Source organism: Prionailurus viverrinus, chromosome C1 (assembly GCF_022837055.1).
Source record: "Prionailurus viverrinus isolate Anna chromosome C1, UM_Priviv_1.0, whole genome shotgun sequence".
Lineage (NCBI taxonomy): Eukaryota > Metazoa > Chordata > Mammalia > Carnivora > Felidae > Prionailurus > Prionailurus viverrinus.
The window spans coordinates 190,528,185-190,553,858 of record NC_062568.1 but is presented as its reverse complement, the minus strand read 5'-3'; the positions used below and the strand labels follow the sequence as shown (position 1 = coordinate 190,553,858).

Below are 25,674 nucleotides of genomic sequence, written 5' to 3'. Positions count from 1 at the left end.
CCCTACTCAAGCACACAAGCTCGCACGCAGCCCGCCCGGGGCCACATGGACGCATGTGCGTGGACACGCACACGTAGAATGACAGAGCCGGTGATGGCGAGAGTCAGGCCCCCTCGGTTCAAATCCTGCCCCCGCCACCTACTGGCACGTGACTCAGGGCAAGTCGCAAGTCACCTCTCTGAGCCTTAGGGTCTTTAACGACAAAAAGGGATTCAGGGGGCCGTGGCAAGGACGGAACATGACGCCACAGGCCAGGTGCTCAGCGCGGGGCCTGGCACTCACTGGGCCCCCACACGAAGGCGGCCCCCGGAAGTGGTGCTACATACTCTCCGGCTCGCACCAGCACGCTGTCGCACCTTCACGCGTGCACGGCCTGTCCCGTCGCTCACAAGCCGCACGGGGCTGTCGGGCCCACGGGCACACGGGCTCGCTCTCCCCATCACAGCGGGCCACGCACAGGAGAACATGTGTCCCAGGAAGCACGTCGCCAGACCCCCACACGATCACTCTGACACCCCCAGTCCCACACAGGGGCACAGCTGGGTCTCACTCAGTGTTTTCTGAAGCAAAATGATAGGACCTGTCCCCCCTGGATGCTTGAGGAGGCAGGAAGGCAACATGTGCACAAGTGAGGCCCAAAGCCCGATGCCAGGAGGAGCCGGAAAAGGGGAGCTCATCACATCCTTACACACGTGCACAACCCCCACTCTCTCCAACACACACACACACACACACCCACACACACACACTCACCTCCCACACACATAGGGTTGGGTAGCCCTAATATAAACACACAGCCACAGGGTCACATGCTGTGAGACAGGCTGGGACTGACTGCCAAAGAGGGCAAGAGTGTCCTGTTCTCCATCTTGGACTCACCTTGGGTCCAGAAGGACCAGTTGTGACCTGGATGGGGGGTGGGGAGGCAGAGAGAACATTATACCGCAGCGATGGAAAGAACACCGAGGGCACAGAGAAGGCAAGCAATTAAGCCAGGGCCACACAGCATTGTGGCTGCACCAACAACAGCCTGAATTCCAGCCCCTGCTCTGCCTCCCAGGCCAAGCACCACGCCGACTTTATATCCCAAGGCTGTCAGACTTGCAGAGGGGTCTAACCTACCTTCTCTAAACCGCCTGACTTTGGCTAGCTCCACCCCCTAGTTGTTAGGATTGCACAGCTGCGCGGTTGCCATGGTAACTCCTGCATACCTGGGGACCATCAGCCTCACCAGATTTGGTGGGGGGCTAGATGGAAAGAAGGCCAGGCAGCAGAGGGGGTACTTCCTGATGTCCCCCGAGGTCAGGGGGCTTGGAGCCAAGGGCAGCCGGGATTATGCCATTCGTGGACCAACGTGGTACGTCAATTCAGGATGTCAGGCCGTGGGAAAGTAATGACTCACGCTACCCACAGAGGAAGCACAGTTGGGTACCAGCTGTGCTCTCACTGAGCCCCTCTCCCTTGTCTTTCTAGACCCCCAGAGGGAGGCTGGACCAGAGCCAGCTGGAGAGGGATAGGAGGGGGGTCCGGAGTCAACATGTGTTTGGGCACCAGTGCTGGGCTGTGTCACCCTGAGTCAGCCCTCCCCTTCTCGAGGCCTCCAGGGTGATGTGGGAGGCCTTCAAGCAGAACGGCCCTGAGTCCTCGTGGGGGAACGGAAAGCTGGGATCATCAACCAAGGTCCTGATCCCACCAGTCACCACCCCGTCCCCAGTGCATCGTCCAGATCACAAGCCGTGAGGCTTCCTTCCGTGCAGCCCTTGGTGGGGCTGGGGTGGGCGTCAAGGCCAGCTCTGGGGGATGGGCAGGGAGGCGGTGTGATAAGAGCACAAAGACCCCCTTGTGCTTAACCAGGAAGCTACCAGGCCAACCTCTAACCCACTCCCAGGCCCCGCCCACCCCACCCTGCACACGCTCTATTCACTCACATTGCTCTCCCGGGTACCATGGACGCAGGGTGGGCACTGCAAGGGAAGAATGGGCCAGGAGGTCAGTTCTGAGAGCCTGGGACCAGCCCTCACCACCCCATTCCCCCGCTCACACACAGCGAGCACACAGAACATCACGTGTGTCCTGTGTGAAGTCCAAGGGAGCAGGAAGATGGGAATCCTACCAAACAAGCCTCATCTCCCAACTCTCAGCAACCCAGAGCCATTTCTCACCGTAGCCCAGAAAGGAAGAGCAGTGCAATCTGGGTCACACCGCATGTGGGGGGCAGGGTGAGGCCCAGGATCTGGGGTCCCGTAGCCAAGGCCCGGACTCTTCCCTCGATGCATATGGCCGCTTGCTGCCCACACAGCAGGAGTGTCCAGGACTAAGCCCACCCTCCCCACCCACCCACCCAAGGAGAGAGGCAACAGGCGGACAGGGCCCAGCGTTGAGCCCCGAAGGAATGCTGGGAGCTATGTAGTCCTCCCAAACCCCTACGCCCAGCCTCCAGTGCCCCAGAGCCTTGTCCAAAGGGTTCATGCTGGCACCTCCTCTTTGCCAGTCTAGATGGGAGGCTTACCTCATCGGCCGCTGTCTCCTGACGGGCCTGGGAAGAGGGAGGGCATGGTAATGGGCAGGAAGCAGAGGGTACGAAGCACTGCTTCCAACACTCCTACCCAAGAACTGCCAGGAGCGGGTGCCCTACACAGTGCCAGTTACTGTCTGTCTCGCCCCCAGTCATCCTTCCTTCCCAGAGCTGGCTCCTATACATCCTAAGCTCTGTCCAGGAGTGGGGGCAGGTGGAAAGAATGTGGGAGTAGAGTGGCTTAGTCAAGGGGTTTACAGAGGGCGCGGAGAGCAGACCGAGGACACCGTGAACTCCTCCCCCTATACCCACTGTCTCTACCTTTGTTCCCCTTTCTGCCTTCTGGCTGATGCTTCCTGTCAGCTGGGCATCCACCTGGGCAGAGAGAGCAAACAGGAACTGTTGAAGAGGGGGCAGCGCAGGGGCCCATGCTGGAAAGGGGCACCCAGGTAGGGGCATGGACCCCATGTACCCCCTCAGCGGGCACGTCCCAAGGCATCAAGAGCCTGCTCAGGCCCCTGGCACTCCCACAGGCCACCCCCCTCCTTTTCCCCCCACCCACGTGATGTCGGAGAAAACAAGACCATGAATCAATGGGATCCTGTGTTCCTGCAGCCAAAGGCTGGGCACGATGCCCAGCGGGCAGGGAGGCTGCCCAGCCTGGGGGTGGGGCTAAGGGAGGAACTGGGCTTCCCTGCCACCCTAAAGAACCTGAGAGTGGTAGGGCAGCTGGCCATGGTGCTGGGGTGTAGAACCAGCCTGGCAGTGGCTGGGGCTGGGCCCAGGACAGCGAGCAAGCCCCGAGGGAAGCAGTATGGCCGGGCCTCTGATCCCGGGTACCCCTGTCCTGGAGAAACTGCCCCTGGGTGCAAGCCTGGTCCTGACCTCACCAGAAGGGTCTGGGGTGGCATCAGTGAGGGGTTGGGTAGTGGCAGAGCTAGATGGATACATCCCTCAGTGCCAAAAGGCAGGTAGGCACAAGTTCACGCAGTGGGCTCTCTGCTTCCTTGAATCCTATAGGGGTAGTTCATAGATAGGCGGGACTTCCGGTGCCCTCCCTACTCTGGGAACAACTGAACCCAGTGCTGGACCTCAGTCGGGTCAGGGGAGGAGAGTCCCACTTGTACCTACCTGTGGTAGGTGCCACAGGTACCTGTCCACCTACCTTGCTGTTTTGAGGCTCCTCCAGGCAGAAGCAGCGAGTGTAGACCTTGCCTTCGGTCTGTGGATTGATCTCAATGAGCTCATTGCTCTGGGTATCCCGGCGGGCCTTGGAGGTCTCTGGGGGACACTGGCCAGCACAGGGGAAGGGCTGGGGTCAGTACAGAAGTCAGATTGCCCCTCACCCTCTCATCCTAAGATTTCAACGCATCCCCTCCCTGGTTCCCCATCTGTAGCACACTAGCCCCTGGGAAGTGCCCCAAACCCTCCCAGCTGGGATGGAGCTGGGCCACTCACCCCTCCGGGTAAAATCTCACAGCATCCCTCCTCCAGCACAAGCTCTGGGTCGCAGTAGATGTGTGCCTGCTGAAGGTCAAACTGCAGGGGACACACAAGTCAGTTTCACTTCATTTTACCAAATAGCTCAGTGTCCTGGCTGCCAGGGAGGCACAGAGATGGCTCCACCCCAGGATTAGCCCTCAGAGACCTTCCGGTCTCACCTGGGGAGACCATCAAGAATATGGCGGTCACCAAAAGCAAAACGGAACCGCACACGCAGGAAAGAGGGAGAGGAAGGAGGAAAGTTCACTTTGGCCCAGAGGAACAAGGCGGAGGAGGTTCCATTTAAGCTGGGCCTTGAAGGACCAGTAGATATTCCGCAGATGGGTCTGCACGGAAAAGCATTCCAGGGGGAGGTGACAGCAAAGACAAAGATGTGGGGGTGGGGAAGTAATAGGTGAGATGTCCAGCTAGGAAGGAACTGACCAGAGCAAACAGTATGGAGAGATGTAAAGGAAGATAATACCATAGACATTTCTAGGGACCAGATCATGAAGGGCCTTGCATGCAAGGTTAATATGTTTAGGCTGCATCTGGAGGGCAGTGGGGAATCACGAGAGGAACCTGGTCAGATGCAGATTCCCGGGGGGCTCACTCAGGCTCCCAGAAGGCGGGAGCAGAGGCCAGAGCCCGACCTCGCACTCACCGAAACGGGTTTCCCCTGCTCGGCATCCAAGCCCAGAAAGACATGGCCCACAGGCCGCATGGGTCGCCGGGGCCCCAGAGGCCGAGAGGAGGCTGACGTGCAGTCCACATGCACGGAGGCCACGCGTCCAGCCACACTCAGCACCAGCTTGTGCCAGCGCAGGTCAAAGAGCTGGGGCACCGGGAAGATGCAGGACACAAAGTCACCATCTTGGCCGCGGGCCCGGAGTTCCAGGCTCCGCTCTTGGCTGTTGACTTCCAGGGAAATCTGTGCGGAATTGAACAAGGAAAGGACAGAGAATCAGAGCCCCAGAGCCCCCAGTATGGCAAAGTTCAGGGCCCTCGAGGTCATTTCACAGGAGGGGAAACTGAAGCCCAGAGAGAGAAGGAAGCTGGTGGGGGTCACAGAGCAGTTCGCCCTGAAAGAAAGGCATAGGTGTCGCTGGGGCAGGGCTAGCCTGGAGGGTGGGCACCGGGATGGAGCAGAGAGGCCCCAGAATTCACAAGCTGGGTCAGAGGCTGGGCCGGACTGGCATGCTAGATGCCCCAAGATCCATGGGGGGGGCGGGGCGGGGGGTCCGGCTCACCTGTGGGTACCCGTCTCCATCGGTCACTTGAAATAAATACCACGTGTTCTGGCGGGTGTGTTTCTTCAGCAATAGTGTCAGCACCAGGGCAAACTCATCAGGGAGGCCCCGAGGGAATACTCGTCTGGGGGTAGAACAGGGAGGGGACCCTGAGGCTCAGGTGAGAGGCCAGCTGCTGCCCACCCTGGGCCCTCAGGACCGCCGAACCTGCGTGGGACACGCACCGGCCCCCTCCTCCAAACCGACACAGCCATGGGCCTGTCACTCGACCGACAGCTATTGGGTGCCTACTATGTGCCAGGTGGGTCTGGCTGCCGGGGATAGCAGTGGTGAAAACACAGAGAAGGTGCCTGCCCTCGTGGAGCCTTCAAGTCTGATGACGGGGTGGGGAGAGGTAGGGCCCTAAACACGGCCTCCCCAGGATGGCCATGTCACCATTTCATTACAGTTGTACTTAAGTTCTTCCGAAGAATCCAGGATGCCCTGGAATCCAGAATAACCGGGGCTGGCCTAGGAGAAGAGGTTTTGGAGAAAGCTAAAAAGCATGCAGCCGGACGAGAGCAGGAAGAAAGAAAGAGGGCCATTTTGGAAGATAAGGCTGGAGAGGGAAGGAGGGGCCAGACCTCCCTGAGACTTGTAGGAATTTGAACTTCACATGTGGGCACATGTAAGTGTGTGTGGGCATACACACACACACACACACACACACACACACACACACACAGCTCTTGCCAGGTTCCCACACACATCCTGGAGTCCTCACAGTGCCCTTAGGGTACAGACCTGTCCCCCGACTGCTAGCCAGAAAGAGGGGAGGGACAGAAGAGAGGGTGGGCCTGCCAGGCATCTCCTCTGTGCCTATCCTGTAAGCCCCCGGGGGTGGAGACCAGGTCGACCCCTGGCAAAGGGTGGGATAAAATGACCCACAGGGGCCTCTGGGTTCAGGCCCCCACGTCCAGAGTTGCTGGGGAGCATTGATTCCCAGTGGTCACACTGGGGCCTTTACCGCATGGGCTGGGTGAGGGGGGCTGCCCCCAGTCGCAGGATGAGGGGCCCCTTGGGGTTGCGGATCTTCTTGATGGCAGATGTTTTCATGAGGTTGAGTCGGCGGATGAGATTAAAGCCTTTGGGGGGAGACACCAGATGAAGAGCTCAGCTGGGCAGCTGAGGAAGGGGTAACAGCCTCTCCAGGAAGACGTAGAGGAGGGACGACTGAACGAGATGGGCACTCACCAGTCACGTTAGTCGATACATGGCTTCTGTGTTCTAACCTGAGTCCTTCCTGGTGTGAAGGTGGGCATTGCTCACCTGGAAGAGAGTTGGCAGTGGGGCACTCAGTAAGCTCTGGCTGAGGTGGCTGTACAGCCAGGCCCTTGGGAAAGCTGGAGAGAAGCAAGTTTTTATTCCCCGTTCTGGACCTTTAACCAGGCCCTGCCTTGGGGCTGTTTTTACCTCTTGCCTTCTGACCCTGGCTATCCCGGGAGCCAGGAGGACCCCCAGTATACAGATGGGAAGACCGAGGCCCAGAGATTGAGGCTGCGCTCAGGGCCACTGATTTCACAGCAGAGCAGGACGAGAACTCCCGGAACCCAAACCCCCGAGATATCAGGAGGCAGGTCAGCAAGAGAAAGAGCAAAAGAAACTCGGGGCAGCCCTAGAACTCAGACGGAATGGGGGCTGGATATATACATGTGCTCCCTCCTTGATATACCCTAGTCGGTGTGCGTGGGGAGGGGGGGGTGCAGAGAAACACTTCGAGGGTAAAGAAAGCTCACATTATGCATGCCTGTGTTATATACAAGTACATTTGCATGTCTGCACACGTGTGACTTGGGGATACCCGTGCCACCAGAGATGCCACGTGCAGCTGGTACACGTGTTCTCAGCAATGGCTGGGGTTCGCTTCCTACATCTAAAGCAGAAAGGCAGGCCAGACAGAAGACTTGAGTCCACAGAATGACTTTTCACCTAGATAATAACTACCTTATGAAACAGTAAGAAGAGACTGAGGGCCTCAAGAGACCACAAGCTAAAGGGAACCACTAGGACCTTGGGGGTCCAGACGGGGTATGGTAAGTGGGTAGAGGCTCCTAGAGAAGGAGAGAGCTTAATTAGGGTCTTCAGAACCCTGAAGGGACAGATGGGCAACGATGGGGCTGCCTCCTCTCCAGGCTGACTGAGCAAAATGTTAAGAAAGGTGCTATAACAGGAGTTAGAGGCGAGACTCCAAAAGGCCTTCCCATCAGTGCAGTTGCGGTAGCTGGGACAGGATAATGAGGACAACTCCTAGAAGCTGGGCACTGGACTCCCTGGCTGCCTAACTGGAGGAAGGAATCCTGGATCTCTAGGCCCGGTGACCCCACTGGAGTCTCCCTCCCCCAGGTCTGGCCAGAAAGACTATCACTGTCTTGAGCATCGGCAGCAGCAATGGGTGACTCACCCTTGGCCATGGGCCCAGATTCCTTACAGATGTTGAAACTCTCTGCCCCATCCCCAGGCGACCCGGTAAGGGAGAGAGCAAGGCACTCGCGCATACATGCAGAAACACACATGTACGCACACAGCCCTGCAGGCAGTCACGTGCACCCTGGGGGCACACCCCTCTCACATCTGCACCTTGGTTTTTCTGCCACCCTCAGCTAGATGAGGGTTCTAGGAGTTCTATTTCTGCTCAGCGAGGCAGCTAAGCTACGAAGCCCAGAGGGCACCCAGCAGGGCAGGGCAAGTTGCCCGGTCAACTTCCTCTGGCTTTGGGCCCTGGAAAGCTGCACCCTCTGTCCCATCCAGCGTCTGGGCCTCGAGGCGGGCTCTTTATCCAGGATCCAGGGCCAGCCGTGTGGAGGAGGAACACGTGGGCTGGAGGACGGATTCTCCTCCATGAAAGGCACTGGAAGGGCTTGGGCCTCTCTCAAGATGCAGCTTCCTTCTGCAGGAACCTCACCGGCCCTGCCAACACTCTGTGCACACGGTGAGTTTACGTGCCAGGAGGAGAGTTGTTCTCTCGTACACGGAGACAGAGGGATATGTACAGATGCACAGAGAGACTCTGCGATGCTCAGAGATACACAAACATGCAGACAGAAACACACAAACATACACTCTAGCTCACACTGCACAGGCTCACGGGTGCAAACACCTCAGACCACCCTGAGCCCAGCCTGGGACTCTTATAAATGCCCACGTGATCGAGGCACGGGGTCACATATGTACACAGGGCTCCTGTATCTCAAGGAGCCGGTCATAAGCCTATGGCACCCTGAGCCTCCTGTGTCATCTCACCTGTATCTGCCCCATGGCTGCAGGCGGCCCAGAGACTGAGCAGCCACAAGCCAGAAACCCAAGGTGCCCACATCCTGATCCAGAGAGGTCGGCCACAGCTGCAGCACCTGAAAACCACAGAGACTGTGAACACGGATTCCTGAGTTCACGCAGCATCATACATAGGCAAGTAGCAGCCGGCCCATGGGGCCCAGGCCCCAGTACTGGGGTGGCAGGAGGTCTGGCCAGGCATCCGTCCCTCTCAGAGGCCCGACCACAGGCCTTGGGCTAGGCTTTTCGCCAGGGTGATATTCAAAATATTTAACCACCGGTATGGCACGGGACACCGACCAGCCAGAGCAGAATGCTGGCCGGAGCATTGAGACTGGGTCCAGGCGGTATCTGATGGCGCCAGTGGATAGTTGCTGCATGAAGGAGAAATCTAGAGGGTCCTAGAAGGCCAGGTGAGTTGGGATAGAGAGGGGCCCCGAGACAGAGACTATTTGCCAGCCACTCAGAAGTATTTCAAGATCTTAACCGCCTGTGCATATACTAGCCTGGTACCTGGCTAGCTGCACCCAGCTCAGCCAGGCAGCCCTGCCAGGCACCCACAAGGTCAGAGGCCAAGTCTCCTGGCAGTATCACAGAGTTGTGTGGCGGGCCAAGGAAGCTTCCCCCCTGGGTACAGTGGGTGGGAGAGCAGGTCGCCGGGCTCAGGACCTTGTTGCCAACCTCCCCTGCTGAAGGATGCTCGTCTCTTAGTTTTATTAAACCCTGATGGATGGGCCCAGATAAATCAATGCAGGCTCAGCGACGCGGACCAGGAGAGCCATACATCATCCGGCCTCCCTGAGACGGGCAGCTCGCGCGGGCACACCCGGAGTCCATTCGTGTGTCAGCATGACACATGCCGGCACACGGGCACATACACACACACACACACACACACACACACACACACACACACACACATCTGTGCCAGTGCATGCATGCATCCAAACCTACCTGCACACCGGCATCCTCCCGAGACACATGTTCACGGATACACCCTGACATACGCACGTGCCCATAGCCAGCCTGTGACCATCCCTCCGGTCGGCCCTCCTGCCGGGAAGTTCTTGTGCAAGTCTGACCTCGTCCCCCCCCCCCCCCAGCTGTTATGGAATTCTATCACCCTTCCTGAATAGGGAGTGAGCACAGGAAGAACCCCTCACCTCAATACTTTTGGAGATAGGACCCCAGACCCCTTGTTCCTGGGGCAGAACTGTTCCTCCGCCCTACTCATCCTTCCTCCTAGTGGGGTGCACACCCCATCGCTGAACCCTGTTCCGGCCTCCTAGTCTCGCCAGTCAGTGGAAGAGCTACCAACCGCGGGAGGCATGTGGACGCATGTGGAGGCGGGAATATCAGTGTGCCTGTGTCCCCTTCCGACTCCTCCTCTCTAGCCTCCACTCCCCTGGCCCCAGCCACGGCAGGGGCTTCGGGGACAGGAGAGAAAGCCTCCTGAGGATGTGATCCCATCCCAATACAGAGGCGCAGGTTTGCGGGGCAGGGAGCGAGCAAGCGAGCACAGACCTGGGATGGAGTTTAGAGCTCCCTACAGAGAAGGCGACTGAGGTCCAGAGAGGGGATGCCATTTGGCCCGGTCACACAGCACGTTGGGGGCCCGCCGAGTCCCCAGCCCCCCACCGGAGGCAGCCCACTCCACCCCCCACTTACCGTGGCTGGGGATCCCCCACCTCACTGAGTAATGCAGGCAGCCCAGGGCAGCCAGCCAGGGGGAAAAGGGCCTGGGATCCTCAGGCCCGCTGCGAGGGTCCTCGGTCACTTCTGGCGGCGCGGGGCCCCCGGCTTCCCAGGTCGCAAGCTCCTGGGGCTGAAGGCTGCCCCGCGAGCCAGCGCGCGCCTGTCTGCCGGGGACCGCCGGCCACTCCGGGTGGGGGAAGAGGGGCGGTTCCAGGGGGCTGGGGACTTGCCAGGGCCGCTAATGGAACACAGCTGGACCCGCCCGCCGCGCGGGAGGCGGGAGGGAGGGCCGGGAGGGGGCTCCGGCGGTGGCAGAGGCGGCCGGCGGGACGGGACGCAGAGCCCCGCCTCCCGGCCTGGCCCCGCGCCCAGGTCCGCCCCGCCCGCCTCCCCGCCAGGTGAGCGAGCGAGCGAGCGAGCGAGCGGGGCGGGGACCCTGCGTGCCCGGAGCTGCCCGGCGAGGGGGCTCCGCAGCTGGCGGGGGCTGGCGGGTGGGCGGGGAGTCCGGCCCTTTAAGGGCCCGGCTGGACGTGAAGGTCCTCCCCGGTGCCACCCCCTTCGCCTCTCCTGGCCGGGCCCTTCAGAAGGCTGGGGCGGGCGGGGGGGGGGGGGGGGGGGGGGGGGGGGGGGGGGGGGGGGGGGGGGGGGGGGAAGGGGTAGGGAGTGTTGCGGCGAGGAGGGGGGGGCGGGGGGGGTGTTGGAGACCCTCCTCCCCAGTTCCGTGGGCAGCGGTGACGTGGCTGCTGCCCATGCCTCCTCGGTCAGCTTTTTTCCAGCTTCTCAGCCTCACAGTCCCAGTTAGTCGGTTTCTCTCGGTTGGAACTGGGGGAGGGCCCCCTTCGGGTGTGGGAATGGGCGCTTCATTAACCCCTTCTGCTCTAGCCTCGTCCCCGTCCCGGGGAAGTGTGAACCCAGCCAACTCCCTTATTCTTCCTGACTCCGTGAGGTTAGAAGGGCTCCAGTCTCTGTCCTCGGCTCTAGCTTTGTGGCTTGGAACTTACTATTGACTCCCTTTTTTCATCTGTATGATGAGATAATGACCTGTATACCGTTAGTCTGTGAAAGTGCTTATACAGGGTCTGGCACAAAAGAGCCAGTATAGGGCGCCTGGCTGGCTGCGTCGCTGGAGCATGGGACTGTTGATCTTGGGGTGGTGAGTTCGAGCCCCACCTTGGGGGTAGAGTTTACTTAAAATAAAAAACTAAACAAACATGCAAGAATAGCTATAACCCCCCCCAAAAAAAAAGAAGAGCTGTAAGAAACTAGGTTTGTCAGCTAATAAAAATGGTATCATACAAAAAAAAAAAAAAAAGAGGAACTCAATAAATAATTCACTGTTATTATGACTGTGAACACCAGCCAGGGGATGGGGACGGCGGTAGCGGGAGGGAAGGAGGTCGGGATTCAAGCATCTACACCAGCGATGAGGACTTCTGAGCAGAAAGGAGCAGGTACAGTGTCCCTTTCCATCCAGAGGCAGGGATGATCAAAACCCTCCCAAGGGTCCCCTGCCCAAGGCAGCAACCAAATTTCTGGGCACCAAGGCTGAGGAAACTACCCAGAATTGGGTTCAAAAGACTCACGAGTGGGGCGCCTGGGTGGCTCAGTTGGGTTATGTGGCCAACTCTTGATTTGGCTCAAGTCGTGATCTCACGGTTTGTAAGGTCCGAGCCCCCGCATCCGGCTCTTGGGCTCTGTGCTGACAGTGCAAAGCCTGCTTGGGATTCTGTCTCCCCCTCTCTCTGCCCCTCCCCAGCTTGCCCTCTCAAATAAATAAATAAATCGGTTCCCGAGTCCTAGGAATGGATATGGGGGGAGGAGGGGAGCAACTGGGGTGTCCTTACCAGGGAGACTTCCTGTAGACACAACATGGTTGAATGGTAGCCCTGTGGCCCCATCTAACCCGGGAAAGCGGGGAGCAGGCCTGGGATTTCCCGCCTTAAGAGCCAGAGGCGCTGAGTCAGCGGAAACCCCAACCAAGGCCACAAGAGGAGCCCCACTGTGGTCCCAGCCCAGGGAGCCGTCCCAGATGTGGCTACGACAGTGGTGGGGCCTGGGAAATGCTGAGCTCAGCAGGCGGGAAGTGGAGGGGTGGGGCTTTCTGGGCACTCCCCGCCTGAGGGGTGGGTAAGCTCTGGCTCTGCCTCGGGGTAGGGTGCTGTCCCAGAGGGGGGCACTTGGGATACTAACAGGCAAACACAGATAGGTCAGGGTCTGTGCCAACTGAACTTCACAGAGGCTAACTCCTTGACTCCTCACAACCACCCCAGGAGGGAGAATTCTATTCTTGTTTTTCTTTTTTTAAATGTTTTCAAGTTTATTTATGGGGCGCCTGGGTGGCTCAGTCGGTTGAGTGTCCGACTTCAGCCTAGGTCATGATCTCGCCATTCCCGAGTTCCAGCCCCGCACTGGGCTCTGTGCTGACAGCTCAGAGCCCGGAGCCTGTTTAGGGTTCTGTCTTGCTCTCTCTCCCTGCCCCTTCTCCACTCACGCTCTGTCTCTCTCAAAATAAACATTAAAAATAAATAAATCAATAAATTTTATTTATTATGAGAGAGGGGGGTAGGGGAGAGGCAGAGAAAGAGAAAGAAAGAGAGAGAGAGACAGAGCAAGTCCCAAGCAGGCTCCGGAGCGGCCAGCGCAGAGCCTGACATGGGGCTTGACCTCACAAAACCGTGAGATCATGACCTGAGCCTAAATGAAGGGGCGGGTGCCTAACTGACTGAGCCCGCAGTGTGCCCGGGGAGAATTCTATTCTTATCCCCATGTTACAGATGGGGAACCCTGGAGCATAGGAACAGCACAACTTGCCCAAGATCACATGGCTAGTAGGTGGTGGAACGGGACCCACACCCAGCTAGTCTGGACTCCCAGCACACATTCTTAACTACTGTGCCATCGCCGGCAACTCCCAACTTTCCCCCATTCAGAGTTGACTCTCCCAGGCAGGAAGGGAGGGCTGGACCCAGATCAGCAGAGCTGGAGGGACCAGAGAAGGTGGAATGCAGATAACCCCTCGTGGCACCCCAAGGCACTCGCAAGAACAGCCAAGCCTGGAGATACTAACAGCACAGTCTGGAAACGTACCTATGCCCCTCCCTCCCTCTGACGCATACGTGCACATATCCAGGAACATACAGATACGCTGTCTCACAACACACGTGTAGACGTCGCACGCAGATATGGGCACTTATGCTTACACAGCCACATGCACACACATAAACACACACATAAACACATAACAGACACACAGAGACGCATACATGAGCACGTACGAACCCACAGAAATGTATCCCTGACATGCACACGGGCCTGTATGTACTTGACGTACAGATACATGCAGGTACGCACAGATATGTATGCACATACACAGGGAAACACAAACCCGTGCCCACAGGTATCACGACTCACGTACGCAAGCAGAGAAGCCCGAGGATCTACGGGGCGCACACACACGTGTGCACACAGACACGGGCAGTTCCCACAGAAACCCCACACTCACACACGGACACATGTACACACATACAGGCACACAAGCGTTGCTGACACATTTATATGCTCAGCCCCAGAAAGCTCTACACGCCAGCAAGCAGGGTATCCTGTGGGGCTGGGCTCAGGTGCCCTCACCCCAGATGGCATCGCCACGAGATAATCAACGCTGCTAATCGCCACCAGCTGCCCTGGAGCCTGCCTGCCGCTGCCGTGTGGGGCTACCAAGGCCTCCTGGGCCCCGGGTAGGATGCCCAGATGTCAGCTTGTGCCCAAGGGCCACCCATCCCACTGTCCCAGCTGGCCGTTGGGGAATCCCCATCTGGCAGGGGCAGTACATGAAGCCGGAGGAAAGTGAGAAGCGCAAGATGGGGCCTGGTCCCAGGACAGGCCCCAGAGGCTCCCACAGCCAAGCAGAGGTGGTCTGAGCTCCACATGCACAGGTGCACACACATGCATGCACACATGGCCACAACAGACCAAGCCACACCGCTCTTCTGCTGGACTGTTGCGGGAGACTCCCAACCCCTACTTCCCCACCCAGCAGCCATCCAGGCGTTCCAGATCTGTACCTGTTGGATTGACGCTCCCGCTCCAATTTTCCGGTTCTCATTTCCACCTAGAGTAAAACCCCAGATCTTTCCTTAGCCTCACCCCAGAAGCTGTGGACCCCACTGGCTTCCGTTCTCAGTCTTGAATTCGCCAGGTTGATTTTCCCTTGTACCAACCCTTCCCTCTGCCTGGTTTGCCCCTGATCTTTAACTGGGCTGGCTCTTTGACAGGCCTCACGTCGAAGTCACCTCCTAGAATGGCCTTGCCCCGTCCACCAGATCCAGAGGAATCCCGAAGGCGCTCCTAATCCTGCGTCTGTTTCAAATCTCTGCGTAGCTGCGGTATTTGTGTGTGTGTGTGTGTGTGTGTGTGTGCGTGTTGTGTGTACCATCTTTCTCTACTAATAAGGCAAGAAGCTCCACAGGGGTCATATCCACTGGTACCCTTCACCGACAGCTGAGCCTGGCACCCCAGAGGCATCTACTGGGAAGTAGCGGGTAGGTAAATGCACACGGGCACCCTCCAGGCACTCAGACACAGACGCGCGCCCCACAGGAGGTATGCCCCACAAGCGTAGGCATGCAGGTACACGTGTGCAGAAATACCCACACGAAGGGGCGCCTGGGTGGCGCAGTCGGTTAAGCGTCCGACTTCAGCCAGGTCACAATCTCGCGGTCCGGGAGTTCGAGCCCCGCGTCAGGCTCTGGGCTGGTGGCTCAGAGCCTGGAGCCTGTTTCCGATTCTGTGTCTCCCTCTCTCTCTGCCCCTCCCCCGTTCGTGCTCTGTCTCTCTCTGTCCAAAAATAAATAAAACGTTGAAAAAAAAATTAAAAAAAAAAAAAAGAAATACCCACACGCACACAGCTTCTGGGCTGTAGAGGAGAAACTGAGACCAGAGCACCAAGGTCACTCTCTGCCTCCCTTGGTTTCTCTGGGTGTCTCTGTCCCATCTCCTTATGACCCTGGCTGTCTCCCCCTCTCTCTGTCCTCTTTTCTCTGTGTCCCTGTCAACCTCTGGTTCTCTAGCCCACCTTCTTCCCTGTGACTCTGCCCTTCTGTGGCTCTCTGGCTCTCTCTTCTTGCCTTTGCCTCGCTGCTTCTAACTGTCCTGTGTCCCTCTGTTTGGGGAGCTGCCTCCCTAACTCCGAATCTCTGTCTCTCTGTGTCTCTGGTCTCTGTCCTTTTCCTTACACTTGCTGTATCTTTATGTCCCTCTCTCCTGTCTCTCTTTATCTCAGAGTTGCCCTGTTCTCTGCTTCTCTTCACGCCTGCCGCTGTCTCTGTCTCTCCCTGTCTCTATCTACCTGCGTCTCTGTTTCTGGCTCTGTATCTCTGACTCTCTGACTCTGGTTTTCGTTCTCCCTCCCTCGATCTTAAATCAGCCCTGCCTCCACATCTCCATGGCTGTCCACATCCCTGTGGCAGAGAGACCCATCTTTCACCTCTGGTGGCAGCTTTATGGCCCCAGCGGCTGGGCCAGTGCTCTACTCTGCCGATGCCCACCTCCCCTGCAGGGGCCGCGGCAACCTCCACACAGACAGCCCTGGCCCTGGCAGCATTTACAGATGCCCAACAGGGGGGCCTTATTTCAACAGCGCATAGCACCAGGCACCTGCTTGGTCTGACCACCCTGGAGCTTCTGGAGAAGTACCTGTACCTGTACCTGGAGAAGTACCTGTTACACAGGTACTGACGGGCACTGATGCAGATGTGGCAACGCCAGGCAGGCCGGACCCACCTTGAGGGAGGAAGGGAGGACATGCCAGGCAATCCTGGGCCCACAACTCGGTTGTCCCCTGGGCCTCAGCGTACCTGTTCCGAGGATCTTTGGGGAGGTAACAGGCACACAAGAGCCCTGGATTCCGGTCCTACCTTTACCCAGACCCTAGGCTCCTGCCTCCCCCAGCGTAGCACTGTAGGATCCCCCATCAACCCACCTAACCTGGTGTGCGACAGCACCTCAAAGCACCTCGCCTGACTCCTGTACCTCAGTCGTTCTCTACCGAGCCCGTTTTGCTCCCCAATTTTGCCATGTCTGGAGACGTTTTTGGTGGTCGCGAACTTGGGGCCATAGAGGCCATGATGCCGCTGAACATCCTACAAACACGCAGGGCGGAGTCCCTTCGTAATAAGAGAATTATCCGGCCAGATGGTCAGCAGTGCCGAGGTGGAGGACCTCTGCTCTACGCCACGGGGAAAATTCTGCTTCTCAGATTCCCGCGCTCTCTGACCGCCCGCGAACTCTTCGTGCTCTGACCAGGGGTGGGGGCCGTGAGAAGACACCCGCGTTGATCCCGGCTCGGCCTTTAGTGGCGGCAGCTAAGATTTATTGAGCCTTTCTAAAGCTCTGGGTGGCACCAAACGTAGAGAAACTCACCTCAGTCTCACAATCATCCACAGGGGAGGCCCCGGGCACTATTGCGCTGCTCCGTTCTAAGTGTGGGGCGCAGGCAGAGAGCAGTGTGTCATCAAGCTCAAGGTCACATAGCTGGCAAGGGTAGAGATGGATTCAAACTGGTCATTTGGGGACAGACCCAGCAGGACAGAGCCCTCGCTGGGAACACTCCTGGGCAAGTCCTTTTTCCATCTCTGAGCCTCCCCTCCCTTCTTTTCCACCTAGCACGTGGGATCGACTCTCTCACTTAACCCAGCCAGCAGCCGTTGCAGGACGGTAAGGCACCGTCCTTACCTCTTCGTGGGCTAGAAAGCCAAGGGTTCGAGATTGAGTCTCAAGGTCCTAGGGCTGGGAAGTGGTGGGGCAGAGATTTGAATTCAGCTCTGCCCGACCCCAGGGCTCCTGATCCTAATCAGTCACCTGCAATCGCCCCAGGGCTACAAAGCGGGAGGGCAGAGGTCCTCCAGCTTGGAGGACTCGTCAAAGACAGCAGCCCCCCAGGGTTTCTGATTCAGTGGAGTTTGCTTTTTGAGCAAGTTCCCAGGCCATGCAGATGCTGCTGGCCCAGAAACCGTATAGAGAACTCCTGCAGGAGAACCTGGGATTAGATCTCCTGTCCCTGGGTTCAAATCCTGGCTCTGGCTGTTGCTTGCTTCGTAACCAGGGGATGTCGCCGTAACCTCTTCCTCTGCAAGCAGAGATAACGGCAATATCTGTCACTTAGAGTTTGCCGAAAGGATTAAGGGAGATAATGACAAAGAGAAAGGTACTTATATGGTGCCGCTATCTAGTAAATGCACATAGATGTTCACTGGTAAAAGGATCCCCAAGCCAGGCAACTCCCGCCTCCCCAGACAGACTGGAAGCCTCCCGGAAGGTGAAGGACACTTCTGACTACCAGCCACCGCCCCAGGCCTGCGTGGAGGGGACTGTTTAGAACAAGCACGGAAGGGGCGGTAGACGTAGCTTTCATTGATCAGGGCACCCCAGGGGCACCCGGGTGGCTCAGTTGGTTAAGCGTCCGACGTCGGCTCAGGTCGTGGATCTCGCGGCTTGAGGCGCGAGTTCGAGCCCCACGTCGAGCCCCACGTCGAGCACCACGTCGAGCTCTGTGCTGACAGCTCAGAGCCTGGAGCCTGCTTTCCGATTCTGTGCTCTCCCTCTCTCTCTGCCCCTCCCCCACTCGTGCTCTGTCTGCCTCTCGCAAAAATAAACAAACATTAAAAAAATTTTTTTGGGGGGCGCCTGGGTGGCGCAGTCGGTTAAGCGTCCGACTTCAGCCAGGTCACGATCTCGTGGTCCGTGAGTTCGAGCCCGCGTCGGGCTCTGGGCTGATGGCTCAGAGCCTGGAGCCTGTTTCCGATTCTGTGTCCTCCTCTCTCTCTGCCCCCTCCCCCGTTCATGCTCTGTCCTCTCTCTGTCCCAAAAATAAATAAACGTTGAAAAAAAAATTTTTTTTAAACAAGAAAAGGCACCCCAAAGGGCCTCTACCTCCACAGCACAGGGCCTCCAGGAACATGGTGAGGATAGGGCACAGGCAGCATTGAGGAGCCTCCCAGGCCCACCTGGCCCCCAGCCTTCCTCCGAGCTCTGCCCCACCCCCAGTAATCCCCTTTCACGGGAGGGTGGGGGGGGGAGAGCGTTGGCCTCCCAAGACCCTGGTGGGAGACAGTTTGGACCAGTACCCGGAGCCTCCCTTTGGCCATCAACCAAGGCAGAGTCAATCGTGCTGTGCGTGTGTGACTCTTAGCCAATCCCTAGTCCCCTCTGGATCTTAGTTTCTTCACTTAAAAATCAAACAAGAACTCAGCATAGTAGGTGAGGATGGGGTCTCCAGCCCCCAGAATAATTGGGCCTCAAACCCTGCCTCACCACTTACCAGCTTTGTGACTTGTGGCAAATCACCCACCACCTCCTTGCGGGGAGCTTCTGTTTCCTTGTCCGTAAAACAGAATTGTTGGCAGCTCACAAGGGGGCCACTGAAGGCTACGTGAGACGTGAGACGACACTTCGAAAGTGCCGAGCTCGGTTCCCGGACTCTCCGTAGGTGGCCAGCTATTCCGTACACAGACATGGGACAACGGGTAACCCTCACCACCACGACACACGCGAGCTCTTGGCAGGCTCTCCCCCCACCCCTCGCCCCCCAGCCTCTCTACACTCTCTATGAGACTGTCTTCACCTTCTTGCCCACTCTGGGGTGGGGGCCCGTCTTTCAGAAGAGGCACATCTCAACAGAAGCTTGGAAGAGGGTGAGGCGGTGTCATCGGTTACCCGCCACCGATTTATCTGTCTTTGTGCCCTTCGAGACTATAAGCCATACAAAGAGGCTGCTTTGCTACCATTTTATCCCCCAGAGCCTATCGACCAGACTAAGCCGCCTTATAAATATTTGCCGCATGAATAGAAAGATGGGCCCAGCCCCTCTAAAGGACATAACTCCCCGCCCTGGAGGGCAGGCAAGGAGTCTCCTGGGGGAGGTGCGGTGAGGAGAGAGAGCATCCAGGGACTCCCAGATTCTTCCTTTCCGTGCAAAAGCCTCAGACATTTGGACTCGTAAATTCCTTGAATCCTGGAATCTCTGGGTGGAGAGAAGCTTTGCTGTTTTCCCCAGGACCCCGCTACCTCCTTCCAGTGGTGCGCCAGAGGCTGGGCTGGGGTGGGGGGGCCGGGAGGGGGGCGGCGCCTGTCAACCCTGGCAACTGGGCCGGGAAGGGAGCCTAAGGGATTGGGCAGGGGAAGGGGAAGTTCAGGGTGAAAATTCAACTTTTTCATCAAGGCAGAAAATAAAATCAAAGGTTGGAGAGGGTTTGATCCTGACTCTGCTACTTCCTGGCTTTGTTCTCTTAGGCAATTCCTTCACCTCTCTGAGCCCTTGGTTTCCATATTTATGAAATGGGGTTTTAATGAAAACCCTAACCTCATGGAATTGGGGGGGCGGATTAAATACGCGCATGTGAAACTAAGCCAAGCCCATAGTAAACACTCACAAATGTTCATTGTTAACATTATTATTATTGGGGGGGTGTTAATAATTCATATCCTGCCCTGTAGCTCACATCCATGTTTCATATCTGACCCCCACCCTGGCTCCTTCACTATTTACATGGCTGATTTCATGTCATCTTGAGAGGTCCAGTGACATTTCTGACCGCTATAAGTCGGTTCCCCCCCCCCGCCCCCCGCCCCCTCTCCCCCCGCCGCCTCGAAGCGGCCTAAATAACAAGTCATATATAAAGAAATAAAACCGACTGAGGGCTGTCAGCCTTGACCATTCAGAGAAGGCCTGACAAAGAGGACAGGTGGCTGGAAGTAGGTGGATTCTTCCAGAGAGCCTAAGATTGTGGACCAGGGTTCAAGGCCAGGGGCTTCCTCAATGCAGGGTGGGGGGGGAGGGGGGAGGGGCCGGGGGACAGTGTCCCTACCCTTTGGCAACGAGGTAAAACCTGAACTTGGGAACTCTTGAGCCCCGTTCATGCCCACCAAGTCTGCAGGTTTTAAACCTCAACGCCGCCTCCCCTTCCCCCCTCCCCACTCAGAGCCAAGTTTTGCACGTCCATCCCAGCGTCCCTGTGACCATGCCCACACCACCTTAGCTGAGTGGCTCCAAGGAGGGGAGATCACCCACTCATCCGCCTCTGCACATCCAGAGGGGAGAAATATAGGTGCCAGTGATGGCAACGAACTTGCTGGGCTGGGGTTGAACCCAAGTGAAACTCCCAATACGCCTCGGCTGCTTTCTAAAAAGTAATTTTAATCATCAGGACAATCCTACATATCTATCATCTATTCATCCTCAGCTTGAGCACTTTACAGTAAGGAAACAGTGGCTTGCTAAGAGGCAGAACTGGATTTGAATCCAGGGCTCTTACAGTACAGTCTGCTCTGTGATAGACTCCTTCCTCTCTTTGGGACTCAGTTTCCTCATCTGTAGAATGGGGTGGTAGCTCCAGAATCTATAAGATCCACATTGAGACTTTTTGCAGCTCTGAGCTCAGGTCCCCACCCAGAAGCCTAGAACAGCCCAGAGGGCCTGGGCGGGAGAGAAGGGCAGGTGTAGACCTGACTGTCCCGCCAGGGAGGTGGGGGAGCACCGTCGCCAGACGCACAAAAACAACTAAATAAATCAGGGCCGAGAACTTCTAATCCTTCCCGGCTGTGGCTGCTACCGCTACGCCCAGCCTGGCCTGCCATCGCCTGGCCAGTTCCCGGGGCCTGGGAGGGGGACAAGGCACAGCCAAGAGCGCAGAGTGCAGCCAGCAGAGTCGGAGTGATGCCCGGCCATAGAGTTGGCCTCGGCTCCCAGAGATGAGGGGAGGCCCTGCCGGCAGGGTGACTCAGGCATCCCAGACCCCCTCCTGGGTGGGCACGTTAGGCGCCTAGGTCTATTTTTAGAGCCGGCTCCAGGCCTGAGCTCGGAGGGGCAGGAAAGGGGGGCCTCGTAGGGGCGCAGGGGCCTGACCAGCTCCTCCCCGCTCCCGGCTCAAGCCCCAGGCCCTCCAGCGGCCTATCTAGAAAAGAATGGAAACACGGCGTGGGGGGAAGTTGCAGGGATTTCGGGGCAGGCCCGAGAATGCAATCCCCCGTCCACCCTCCTCCCTGCAAGGCCTGGCAGTTCCAGGGAGCTGGGCGCGGCCTCCCGAGAAATGACCTCTGCTAAGCAGGGCCAGGAGCCTCCCGACGGCGGGTCTGTCTGGCTATTGGACTGGGGGCCAGGGCGGGCGGGGCTCCCGGGCGAGCCAAGAGGCTAGGGAAAGAGAGGAAGAAGCTTCCAAGTTCGGGAGATCCCGAACACACCCCCACTCCCGCCCGCCGCGCCTCCGGACCACTCAGGCCACGCCCCTCAGGCCACACCCACGGTCGACTCCACCCTAGGCCCCGCCTCCTATTTGGCTCTGCCTGGCCCTGGCCAACCTTGCATCGCGTCTGCAAGGTCCAGAAAGGCCCAGATGCCGGACATCTGACGGCCTGGGACTGGACGTAGGCCTGCCTCTGGGGGCCGGGACGTAAGTGAGAGGAACGGGTGCCTCCTCCCTCAGCGTGGGGTCGGGGAGAAGGAGAGCGTCGCGGGGTGGGGGTCAACCACGGCGCCCTTGCCAGGAAGGTCTCTAAACTGAAGGCGTATCTGTGGGAGCCCGCCGGTTTTTGAGGCCCCTCGGAACACGGAAACACTGCTGTATTCGCGGGCACACGGCGGTATGCCGAGGAGGCTGGGGCAGAGGTCACTGGGCTGATACCCCCACTACTGGACCGTAGAGGTTGAGGCCACGGTCCTGGGGAGCGGGGGCAGCTGAGGGCCCCAAATACTTGAGCTCTCGTGGCGAGTTCAGGGACGCGGGGTTTGAGGAGGCCCAAGTGAAGGCCCATCCCTCCCAGGGTGAGGTGCAGAGGATGGGGGGGAAGCCGGTCTCTTAGCACCAGTCCTCCATCTAGCGGGAAGTTTGGGAATCGCAGGGGGGATGCCGAGGTGGGGTGGGGGGAGGGGTCCATGGCACCCCAAATCCTTCTTCTCCCTGGGTGTCCTGCTGGCACCTACATCCCAACCCAATCTGCTCCATCTCAGGGACTGGCCCCAGATAGTCATTCGAAAGCCTGTCCTCCCCTAATCCCAACCCCCAGCCCCAGGTCCTGCCCCTTCTTCGTGATGATCTGTGGATGGTGTCTTCTTCCGCCGTCCCTCAAGGCCACTGCCCCAGGTTCAGGCAGCCACTGTCCTTGGATCTCTGCAGCTCCTGCCAGCCGCCACCCCTGCCTCCAATTTTACCCCTTCCCCCATCCATTCTTTACTGCCAGCAACGTGGTGTTTTGTATCAGAAATCTGGTCTTGTCACTCCCTTGGTAAATATCTTTCAAAGGCTTTTTATGGTCAAGAACTCCAAGCCTCGGCTTTTCACCACCTAGCCCCACCTCCTTCACGAAGGCCAACGGTCAGTTCTTCACACACCCCTGCTGGCTCTCACCAAGAGGCCTTCCCACCTGCTGTTCCTTTCTCCTGGAACACTTTTCCTCACCATCTTCAGGGCTCAGTCTGGCAGAAACTCTGCTCCTTGGGAGGAGACCCCCTAGGAATGAGTCCGGTGCCCCTTGTCTGAGCTCCCTCCTGTCCCTGGTGTGTCCCTTCAGTCTCAGAGCTGTCTCAGAGCGTCATTGCTAGGGCCACTAACCCACTCCCGCGACAGGATAATGTATTGATATGTTAATTGTTTTGCTCCCCTCCCCGTTCCAAGCTGGTAGCCCAGCCCTTTGGTTTTCCTAGCCCCAGGGAACAGTGTGGGGCTGCTCACAAAAGCTGTTTGAAGTCTGATGGCTCATCCTGACTTTGGAAAAAGCTAACCTTCTGAAAGTGACTGTGCTAGGTGTTCCCACGTGGAGAGAAGAGGGTGGGAGCCGACGGGGGAGGGGGACGGGGGGAGAGAATGGAGACAGAGCAGCTAGCTGCAGAGTGGGCGGAAGGGGGGTCCTGGGAGTGGTGGGGACATGTGTCCAGCAGCCCCACCCCTGACTGGTGGTGGGAGTTGTGGAAGATGGTGCACCTGGGGAGGCTGGAGTCCAGGTGGGGGAGGGGGGAAGGTCTAGCCTCAGTAACAGAGGAACAGCTAAATAGCCGGAAACTTCAGCGACCACGTAAACTAAGACAACGGGCATCTCTGTGTGATCAAAGACAGGTGACCCCTCCTCCATGCTTAGGTCCAAGTGAGACAGCAGGTCCTTGCACGAGACTCTGGAGAAGGTGGCAGGGGACCCCGGTGATGGTTGAGATTGCATTTTCTGCCAACTCATAGGAAAGGGCTTAGCGTGAGTCAGACTGGAGCTGACTTAACAAGACTAGAGAATTGGAGTATTTCTGGAGTTTGTGCACCAGGATCTCTACCTGCCACACCTGTCTGTTGTCGCACCGCGGGGCCGGACTGGGCGCCTCACTCCAAATTGAATCATCAGGACCTAGCGGGGTGCCTGGCACATAGTAAGTGCTCAAAATGCATACATCGAATTCGCTTTTCCTCTGTAGCTACAGAAATCTTTCCAAAACCCAGGTCTGCTTCCGTGATTCCCCAGCAACCCTCTGAATAAAATCCAAACCCCTAACATGGCCCTTCGAGGCCCACTGTGATCAGAACCTGCCTCCCTCGTGGCCTCATGTCTGCAGCCCAACCCTCTCCTCTCCCCTCCTCTCCTCTCCTCTCCTCTCCCCTCCCCCCTCTCCTCCCCTCTCCTCCCCTCCCCTCCCTTCCCTTCCCCTCCCCTCCAGCCAAACCACACGATTCACAGGGTTTCCCAGACTTGCCAGGTTGTTTCATGCCTCCATGCTTCCTTTGCTTACATGGCACCCTCCTCCTGGAGTGCCCCTTCCCCTTTCTCTGCCTGCTGAGCTTTCAGTTTGTCTTCAAAGCTCAGCACATGTGCTTCCTCTAAGAAGCCTTCCTGGATACCCTCCCCACAAAGGCAGAGGAGACCTCTCCCGCTCTGGAGCCTACTGCTTACGTCCATGTCTGACTCCCTCTTCCCCTAGCCCCAGCTCCCAAATTGCGGCTTCTCTAGCGTGGGGAGTCCCCAGTGTCCCGCACAACGCCAGGTATACCGGAGGTTTTCCATAAATGCTCACTATTCACTCAACATTGGACCCTCCATGGACTCATGATGTGACCTCAAGCAACCTCTCTCCCCTCTGTGGGCCTTGTCCTCTCTGCACAATGCAGAGGAGGGGGGAGGGAGTGGAACGCAATGGTCTCTAAGGGCCCTTCCTTCTCTCGGTTGAGCTTGGAAGGGATGACATGTAAAACGCCATCCACGTGTGTGCACCGCAGGCCAGCCAAGGGCAGGGCACGCTCGGACACGCAGCTGCACACGTAGCACCCATACATGGCCACCTGGGAACAAGCCCCGGCCTATATTGCCACAGGTGACATCCTCGCCCCAAGGTGTGTGTGGTCTTCTGGACATCCATACTCTATCCACCCAAACCCCACCCCCAATCAACCCCGGCCCTGACCGTGAAAAGCTCAGCAGGAGCCAGAGCCGCCGTCCGGCAGCAAGTTAATATGCAAGGAAGGAGCCTCTTGCAATATGCATGCCCTGAGGCTGGTGTCCTGTGGGGCTTTCTCCTTTCCAGGCTTGCGCATACAATACCCTCTCCCCACCCCCAGGTCCAGACACAGACACAGTCAGCCTGTGGCAGAGCAGGAAGGGCCAGAGCTTTAGCTCCAGGTCCCCCACTTCTTGCTGTCCTATGGGAACCTTCAATTCCACATCCATTCAGCAATATCTATTAAGTTCACATCATGTGCCAGGCAATGGTATGTATATCAATGAATCTCACCCTGTGCTGTGCTCAGAGGTTCACAGTCTGCGGGGTGGGGGGGAGGGGTGGAGACAGACAATAAACAGGTGCTGTAATTTCCTACGGGGGGGGGGGGAGGGGGAAGCAGTGCTATGGAAGGATTAGGCTGTAATATAAAATGTCATGCAAAACGTGATGTGATACAAAGGGACTTGGAGGGGCAAAGGGTATGGAAGGAAGGCCTTTCTGAGGAGATGGCTTCAATCAGAAAATGAGGAGCCAGCAAAGCAAATCACCGGGAAAGAGCCTTTCAAGTAGAGGGTATAGCACGCGCAAAGGCCCTCGTCTAGGAGAGAGCGCGAAATGTGTTTGCGGAGCAGAAAGGAGGCCACATAGCTGGAGCTCCATCAGTGAGGAGAGAGTGGCAGGGGACACATTAGAGCTACGGACAGGGACCAGCTCAGTCCCCACCTCGGGCCACAGTGGGAAGGCTTAGCTTTATTCTGAGAGCAAAAGAAGGCCCCTCGGAGGTTTTGGGCAGAGGAAACAAAATCCGTCCTGCTTCCCTCCTCCTCGGTATCCTTCCTAGGGACGTTGTCTTCCTCATCTTCGCACTGTCAATGCCCAGCTTGGGCCTGGCATGAGCTGGCAGTGGACAACGTTTACTGACTATGTGAACGACCACTTCAGGCTCTCCTGACTCCAGGCTT

At 57.8% G+C, this 25,674-nt stretch overlaps 1 protein-coding gene across 5 annotated transcripts in view; it reads right to left on the bottom strand.

Annotated features, from left to right (window-relative positions):
• The window catches only part of COL16A1 (collagen type XVI alpha 1 chain), a 49,885-nt gene extending 39,173 nt beyond the window's left edge, over positions 1-10,712 (bottom strand). For 4 of the 5 annotated variants that reach the window (XM_047871172.1, XM_047871173.1, XM_047871174.1 and 1 more), the window contains exons 1-12: positions 10,225-10,712; positions 8,527-8,633; positions 6,481-6,555; positions 6,254-6,371; positions 5,248-5,371; positions 4,662-4,928; positions 3,974-4,054; positions 3,681-3,806; positions 2,837-2,890; positions 2,510-2,536; positions 1,929-1,964; positions 880-906 (exon numbers count right to left, since the gene is read on the bottom strand). In XM_047871172.1, coding sequence (XP_047727128.1) covers positions 880-906; positions 1,929-1,964; positions 2,510-2,536; positions 2,837-2,890; positions 3,681-3,806; positions 3,974-4,054; positions 4,662-4,928; positions 5,248-5,371; positions 6,254-6,371; positions 6,481-6,555; positions 8,527-8,599 — 1,008 coding nt within the window. In that variant the 5' untranslated portion in view covers positions 8,600-8,633; positions 10,225-10,712. The remainder of the gene's footprint in view (positions 1-879; positions 907-1,928; positions 1,965-2,509; positions 2,537-2,836; positions 2,891-3,680; positions 3,807-3,973; positions 4,055-4,661; positions 4,929-5,247; positions 5,372-6,253; positions 6,372-6,480; positions 6,556-8,526; positions 8,634-10,224) is intronic. The other variant, XM_047871178.1, reaches the window with a different exon arrangement.
• Positions 10,713-25,674: the final 14,962 nt, after the last annotated feature.